General features: G+C 45.1%; 1 protein-coding gene across 1 annotated transcript; it reads left to right on the forward strand.

The window, feature by feature from the left end:
- The first annotated feature begins 192 nt into the window (after positions 1 to 192).
- On the forward strand, positions 193 to 8,164 carry Med19 (mediator complex subunit 19). The gene is made up of 5 exons (XM_041639773.1): positions 193 to 491; positions 5,515 to 5,771; positions 5,861 to 5,957; positions 6,180 to 6,274; positions 7,099 to 8,164. Exons 1-5 carry the CDS (start codon positions 275 to 277, stop codon positions 7,165 to 7,167), a joined length of 735 nt encoding a protein of 244 aa, XP_041495707.1. The 5' UTR covers positions 193 to 274; the 3' UTR covers positions 7,168 to 8,164.
- The last annotated feature ends 240 nt before the right edge of the window (positions 8,165 to 8,404 follow it).

Below are 8,404 nucleotides of genomic sequence, written 5' to 3' on the forward strand. Positions count from 1 at the left end.
GGCGCTGCGATTAACCAGAAAGTGAGTTGGGTAGTCTATTGGTCCGTAGGGTTGTCGCTTTTCCACCTGAGTCATTTTATTGGCTATAAGACTGAGACCCACCTCCCGAACCGTCTCTTAAAGCGACGGAAGTGGTAGCCGGAAGTCGGTAGGCGTGGCCTATTGTATCCAATGACGGGAAGCCCTTAGAGGACGAGGATGGGACCCTGCGAGAGCGCTGTCCAATAAACGTCGCTGATGCCGGATCCCGGGTAATCCGGGAGCCGAGGGTGCCATGGAGAACTTCACGGCACTGTTCGGAGCTCAAGCCGACCCCCCACCGCCCCCGAGCGCCCTGGGCTTCGGGCCCGGGAAGCCGCCCCCGCCGCCTCCGCCTCCTCCGGGAGGGGGTCCAGGCGCGGCCCCGCCGCCGCCCGCGAGCTCGGCCCCCGCGGGCGCAGACAAGTCGGCTGCTGGGAGCGGCCCCTTCTACCTGATGCGGGAGTTGCCGGGTGAGGGGCTCGCCTTCGTGGGGTGGGTTTGGGCGCTGTCCGCCGTCCGTGACTCGGTCACAGCCTGAGCCGTTGTTTGGAACTCGGGAGACGTGTGTAGCAATGTGTAGTATTTATTGTAGCCCTTTTAGATAGGTATCGTCTGTATTCTTATTTGTATTGTATTTTGTAATTGACAAACTGCAATTGACTGTGCTTTAGTGACAGGTGTCTTGCAGAAGTTTTATTTTAGTTGTGACTGTTTTGTTTCGTTTTGTTTTGTTGAGACAGAGTCTCACTGTGTGGCTCAGGCTTGCCTGGAATTCACTGTAGTCCTGACTGGTCGGTCTTGAACTCAATGAGATCCACCTCACTCTGTACCACCAGGCCCACCTTCCTCCAGTAGTTTATCTTTTGCATTATCTGTTCTGATTGTACCTGTTTCTGTAAATCAGTTGACAAATACTGAATTTCCATTAGAGACAAATGCTGGGAGGGATGAGTGTGAGAAGTGGAGATTGGTAAACTTAGTCTTTAGGTAGCTTCTTTTTTTGAGATTTAAAATATATGGTTTAAGGATTGTGCTTGTATTCTTGTTAGTGTCAGTCTTATTACTTTGTAGTTACGCTTCACACATCTTAGGTTTTCAAAATGTGCTGTTAGCCAAAATGACATCAAGAATAAGATGTCAGCCAGGCCAGAGGTAGTGCACACCTCTAATCCCAGCATTCGGGAGGCAGAGGTAGACAGATCTCTAAGTTCGAGGCCAGTCTGGTCTACAGAGTTACAGGACAGCCAGGGCTGTTAACACAGACAAACCTTGTCTCAAAAAAACCTTAAAGGCCGGGCGGTGGTGGCGCACGCCTTTAATCCCAGCACTCGGGAGGCAGAGGCAGGCGGATCTCTGTGAGTTCGCGGCCAGCCTGGTCTACAAGAGCTAGTTCCAGGACAGGAACCAAAAGCTACGGAGAAACCCTGTCTCGAAAAATAAAAAAAAAAAAAACCTTAAAAAGGAAAAACGAAGGAAGGAGAGAGAGAGAGATATTAATTTTGCATGGAAGAATAGTGGTTGATGAGGCTCCAAAGCTAAGTTGGAATAAAACTATGAATTGGAAGGCTGGAGATGTACCTCAGCTGGTAGAGTTTATGCTTAGGAGTTCTGGGGACCAGGCATGGTGGTACAAGTCTATAATCTCAGCGCTTTGGGAGGTGTAGGCGGGAAGATCAGGAGTCCAAGGGCATCCTTGGCTCCATCAGAAGTTCAAGGCCAGTCTTAGCTACAGGGGAGTTGGAGAGGGCTCCAAGGTTATGAGGTTCCCAGAACCCTCGCGGGGAGCCTCACAGTTCTCCTTTGCTCCTGCTCCTGGGAATCCAGCACCCTCTGCTGGGCCTCCACAGGTGCTCAAATGGTATGTGGAATACATTCACACAGCACAGACACATATACACACAGATATGGTAAAAATAAATCTTTTAGTCTGAGTTCATATTTTTAATTCCAGCACTTGGGAGGCAGAAGCAGGGTGGATCTCTCCGAGTTTGAGGCCAACTTGGTCTACATAGTGAATTACAAGTCATCCAAAACAAGAGAGGCTCTGTCTCAAAAAAAAAAAAAAAAAATTAATGAATAAATTTTTAAAAAGCTGGAGCTGGCTCAGTGGTTAGGAGCCCATGTTCTTGCATGTGCTCACAGGCTCATCACTTCCATAGGCATCAAGCATGCATGTGGCAAACAGGCATGCATGCAGGAAAATACTCATACATACAATATAAAGTAAATCTTAAATTGGGCAGTGGTGGCTCATGCCTTTAATCCCAGCACTCAGGAGGCAGAGGCGGGGCCAGCCTGGTCTACAAGAGCTAGCTAGTTCCAGGACAGGCTCCAAAGCTACAGAGAAACCCTGTCTCAGAAAAACAAAAAATAAAATAAGAAATAAAGTAAATCTTTAGAAAAATCAATTAAAAAATAGTATTAGGCTCAAGTACCACGATTTGTTTGTTTGTTTTTCAAAGTAGGGTTTTTCTGTGTAGCTATGGCTGTTCTTGAACTTGTTTTGTAAACCAGACTCGCCTGCCTATGCCTCCGAGTACTGAAATTAAAATTAAAAGCATGCACCACCATGTATTATGGGCATTTAAGTAGCAGTTTCCTTCTCGGGCTCCCAGGACTGAGACTCAGCCAAGGCCTTCCACATTGCTACACAAGCACTCTACCACTGTTTTAAATTTTGTTTTAACTAAGAAGTATTGTTTTCATCAGGCAGTGGTGGCGCGCAAGGCTTTAATCCCAGCACTGAGAGGAGGGGGTGGGGGTAGAGGCAGGCGGAGCTCTGTGCGTTCAAGACCAACCTGGTTTGACATTCCAAGACTAGCTCCAACGCTACAGAGAAGCCCTGTCTCAAAATAACAACAAAAAATATTGTTTTCTACACTTACAGAATGTATTACAGAATGTTAGGTCCAATAACTGGAAGAGGCCATAGTGATGTGAGCAGGATTTAGAATTTCAAGGAGAGAAAAAAAATGAATCTGCATAGGATTGACATTTCAGGATTTGTTTTCAGGAGCCATGGCTTCTGAAAGAAGTTTATAAGTCATTTTCAGAGAACTAGCAGTTTAAATAGAAGTTAAACTCATGTATGTATTTTTTTAGTTTATTTTATATGTATGAATGTTTTTCTTCATGTGTGTATGTGACATGTGTGGTCTGGTACCCATGGAAGTCAGAGAAGGCATCAGATTCCCTGGAACTGGAATGACATACAAATGCCTGTCGGCTGTGTGGGTGCGGGGCGTGCAATCTGAGTCATGTGCTGAGCCAGCTAGCCAGCCCCTGATACTTACTTCCTTAATTCCCCCTTTGATGCAGTCTAGTGTCACCCGGGATGGCCTCAAACTAGTGTAGCCAAGGATAAGCATCAGCTCCTGAGCTTCCTACCCCTCTTCCTGGATGCTGGGTTTACTGGTGTGTGCCACATTGATCAGTTTGTTTAGAGATTATGAAAAGCACTAAGTTCCTTCTCATCTGAAAGGAGACACCCTGGCAAGCAGAAGGCAGTGCCAGTTGTGAGAGGCAATTTCCAGCAACCACATGGTGGCTTACAACCATCTATAATGAGATCTGGTTCACTCTTCTGGCCTGCAAGCATACATGCAAACAGAACACTGTATACATAATAAATAAATCTTTAAAAAAGCAGTGAAACACAAAGCTATTATCCCATTACATAGATAAAAGGAAAGAGCAACAAAGAGGACAGCTAGTATTAGAATTCTGGTTGCTCATATTTTCATTGAGTAGCCCTTCCTAAGTAATACTTGGTATCATGAAGAATAAATGTATTGGTCACAAGATAGTCACAGCCACAAAATCTGTTTTCCTATGGTGACTAGTCTTCCTATTAAAGCTGGGTTCCATCTCTATCCTACTTAGCTCCATTTGTTCCATTCCTCTAGCCCACAGTTTAATATTTGTGTTTATTGTATGTTCCCGAGTTGGGGGTGTTTGAGACAGGATCACTACACAGCCCAAGCTGGCCTTGAATGGAGCTGTCTTGCCTCAGCCTCCTGAGTGCTGGCATTCCAGGCTTATGGGTGTGCGCCACTGCATCTGACTATTAAGTTTTTATAGCCTTAGTGTCTATTATCTAAAATGTTTCGAGTTTTTCAGAATATTTGCATAGATTTTACTAGTTACACATCCCAAATCCAGAAATGTGAAGTCTGGAATGCTCCAAAATCTGAAATTCTAAGTGTTGAAATTCTAAAATTGTGTTTTGAATAATAGCCTCCATAGGCTCATATATTTTAATGTTTAGTCACCAAGGAGTGCAACTCCTTGAATAGATTAGAAGGGTTAGGAGATATGGCCTTGTTGAAGTCTGTCACTGGGGGTGACATGCCAGGTCTAGACTCTTTCTGCCTGCCCATCAGTAGGAAGCTCTCAGCTCCTCCAGCACTATGTTGCCGTTGTCCTGCCCACCATGATAATGAATTAAGCCTTGAAACTGTAAGCAAGACCCCAATTAAGTGCTTTCTCAGTTTTAAGAGTTGCCATGATCATGTCTCTTCATAGCAATACAACAGTGACTAAGACAATAGTTTTTGTTTTTTAATAGATTCCTCATTAGTATTAAAATATAGTCCTAAATGGGGCTGGAGAGATGGCTCAACAATTAGGAGTATGGGTTGCCCTTGTAAAAGACCCAGGTTCAGTTCCTAGGGCAGTTCATAACCATCTGTACTTCTAGGAGATCTAACCCCTCTTCTGATCTCTGCAGGCACCACACACACACATGGTACACATGTATACATATAGGCAAAATAAACATATACATAAAGTAAACCTAAAAACTGTTTTTTCCTTCAGTTCCTTTGTTGGACCCTAGAGTCTAATCACCGAGGAGGAGCCCCCCCCCAGAGACCGTCTCTCACACCACAGCTGATGTAAAAGCATGAGGATTTTATTAATTCTGTCATGACAGGGTCTTCCAGCATTTGGGAGGCTAGAAAGACCCCATATGGCTGGTACAGGTTACTGTTAAAGGGAAAAACCACAGAAGGAAGGGGTGTGTGGGGGGGTTGTTCTTTAACTATTACGATTGGCTTATTCAAAAGGGCTATTACCAATAATTGGCTGGAGAGTGGTTGCCAGATCAGATGAGGTAAGAGGGAACATCTGAGGGTCACTTTGCCCCTTTCCCAGGGACTGAGTCAAAACATCAGTGACTTGAGTCAACACCTAAGGGTTATCTTGCCCCCTGTTCAATAACTGAGTTCTATTTGGAGAACATTCACAAGAACTCAGGGAGATGATGGAAAGTTCCCAAAATTTCAGTACATGTGTGGGCAATTGTTAGGTCCTTGGTTCCCAGGGGGAAGGGGGAGCATTACTGCTGAGACTGAGAGGGCTCAGAATTGTCAGAAATGGCTTCAGAATTGTCTTCAAGTTTTATACCTTCTGAGTTAGTGGCAACAAAAAACCAAACAAACCAAACCCTATCATCTGCTTTTGGTATATAAGTTCATTATTGCTGTTTTCTAGGCAGCACAGAGCTGACGGGCAGCACCAATTTAATCACACACTACAACCTGGAACAGGCCTATAATAAGTTCTGTGGGAAGAAGGTGAAGGAGAAGCTAAGTAACTTCCTGCCTGACCTGCCAGGGATGATCGACCTCCCTGGCTCCCATGACAACAGCAGCCTCCGCTCCCTCATCGAGAAACCTCCTATTCTTAGTAGCTCCTTTAATCCAATCACAGGGACCATGCTGTCTGGTTTCCGCCTCCATACTGGCCCGGTGAGTCCCTTCTTGGGGAGGCCTAAAAGGCACAGCGGAAGTTTTCTGCCCAGTTTCCTCTATTCACCTGGATTCTCTCGTCCCCTCAGTTGCCAGAGCAGTGCCGTCTGATGCACATCCAGCCCCCCAAGAAGAAGAACAAGCACAAGCATAAACAGAGCCGCACCCAGGATCCTGTCCCCCCAGGTAAGAAGCACTTAGTTCCTCGGGATGCCCAGATTTCCCCAAGAAGCTCATGTCTTGACATTTCTTGGACAAGCAGTGACTTAGCAGCTGCTCTACCAGCACCTCTATATCCTTTCTGAACTCAGGAAAAAAAGCTGTGCCCCTTGGTACTGGGTTTCCTGCAGCCTTAAGAGTTCCCAGCAATAGATCTTATGCTCAACAGGCTCTTAATGTCTCCTACAGAAACGCCATCTGATTCAGATCACAAAAAGAAGAAAAAGAAAAAAGAAGAGGATCCTGAACGGAAAAGGAAAAAGAAAGAAAAGAAGAAGAAGAAGGTAGAGGGCTAATCTTAGCGCCTGTTGAGTTTTCCATGTAGCCATTTTTGTTTTGTGTTTAATTTACATATACAGGTGTTTCCTTACACAAGTACAGTGCCCCACAGAGACCAGGAGAGGGCAGCCTTGGAGCTGGAGTCATCATCCTGTGGGGGTGCTGGGAACTGAACTTGGGTTTTCCACAAGACAGTACATGCTCATAACTGGAGCCATCTCTCCAGCTTCCTTGTCAGCCTTCTTAAATTGAACCCTTTGCCTCAAGCTGGACCCAAGATTGAAAACCCAGGGCAAACATTTGTTTTTTCCAGTACTGGCCAAGGCTAGTTCTCTTGTTCTTTTTCTCTTTGAGGCAGTGCCCTACACACTGAGCCAGATCTAGTCTTTTAAAATTATTGCAATCCTCCTACCTGTCTCCTAAGCAGTTGCAAGAGGTTACAAGTCTATGCTAAGCAGGCTTATCTTGTATTAAGGTTTTTTTGTTGTTTTTGGTTTTTGTTTTTTCAAGACAGGGTTTCTCTGTAGTTTTGGAACCTGTCCTGGAACTAGCTCTTGTAGACCAGGCTGGCCTTGAACTCACAGAGATCCGCCTGCCTCTGCGTCCACACCTTTAATCTTTAAGGTTTTTTTTGTTGTTTTAAGACAGCCTTGAGATATAGGCTTGGTTAGCTGGCCTGGAACTCATTATATAGAGCAGTCTGGCTTCTCAGAGAGATATGCTTGCCTCTGGCTCTCTCCAAAGCCCTGGGATTAAAGGCATGCAGTATGTCCAGCCAGGTCTGTCTTTGCATTTCTAAATGTTCTTCCCCCTTTCCTGTCTCCTCCAGAACCGACATAGTCCAGATCACCCCGGTATGGGCAGCTCCCAGGCCAGCAGCAGCAGCAGCCTCCGCTAACAGGACCACTGAACTCTGCCAAGGATGGCTTTCATGTTATATTGAATCTGCTGACAAAAACTGTCTTCCAGGCGCTTGGGCACTGCCTTGGGGTATCAACAGCTAGACAGAAGCCAGCTCCTGCTGCGCTTATGACGAATACACTTTTTAAAAGGGCTGTGCTTTTTTAAGGCTCAGTCCAGTTGGCTTTTTTCATGGACATCCTTCTCACAAGAAGCGCTTTTTTTTTCTCCTCCCCTTCTTTTGTGCAATTTAGTTTTAGGACTTCATCTGCTAGGGTTTTTTGGTTTTTTTTCTTTTTTAAAAACGGCGTGTTTACCAGACTAGCTAGTATGGCTACCTTTTAAGAGGCAAGTGCCATTTTGTATGAGTCAGAGTTTAAGAAAAGGCACTGCTAAGATAGAAATCTTGCCATCACATTATTTCCTTAGGCTGGGAAATCAAGATGAGAAAAGAGAACATGGTTGGAAAGCAACACTGATTGCTAGTATTTTGTCCATAATGTTCAGAGCCAACCAAGTGCCTGGTTGATTTTCAGCCCTTCAGGAAAGCTGGCCCAAATAAGGCGTATGCCTGTGCTGATACACAACAGGGAACTACAAAGAAACACCCAGAATCACCAGTATATTTTAGCAGGGAAAAAAATCCTGGTGTTTGTTTCATTATGCTCCCACTCTTTTTCCTGGGTACCGGCTCAAGCCTTGTGTGTGCTAGGTGAACCTCTGGCAAGAAGTATAATGCCTCTCTATTCTTTAGTCTTAAAAAATGGATTTGGTTGTTTGGGAAAAACAAAGTTTTGGGTTGTGGTTTTTGAGACAGTGTCTCGCTTTGTAACCCGGCAGGCTATAAAGACCTCAAACTTAGGAGACCTACCTGCCTTTACTTCCCAAGTTCTGGGATCAAAGGCATACACCGTCATGTCTAGCTTTTTATTTTCTTAAAAAATATAATTTATTAGCCAGGCAGTGGTTGTACATGCCTTTAATCCCAGCACTCGAGAGGCAGGTGAATCTCTGTGAGTTCAAGGCCAGCCAGCCTGGTCTACATGCGCTACTTCCAGGACAGGCTCCAAAGCTACAGAGAAACCCTGTCTCGGGAGAGGAAAAATAATAATAATTTATTTACTTTTACGAGTATTGGTGTTTCGTGTGCATGTATCTCTGTGTGAGAGTATCAGACAATTGTGAGCTGCCAACCTGGGTCCTCTGGAAGAGAGGAGTCAGTGCTTTTATGGCTG

The sequence above is a fragment of the Microtus oregoni genome, unplaced genomic scaffold (genome assembly GCF_018167655.1).
Source record: "Microtus oregoni isolate MIOR12 unplaced genomic scaffold, Mior012 000060F_ref0000265, whole genome shotgun sequence".
Taxonomy (NCBI): Eukaryota; Metazoa; Chordata; class Mammalia; order Rodentia; family Cricetidae; genus Microtus; species Microtus oregoni.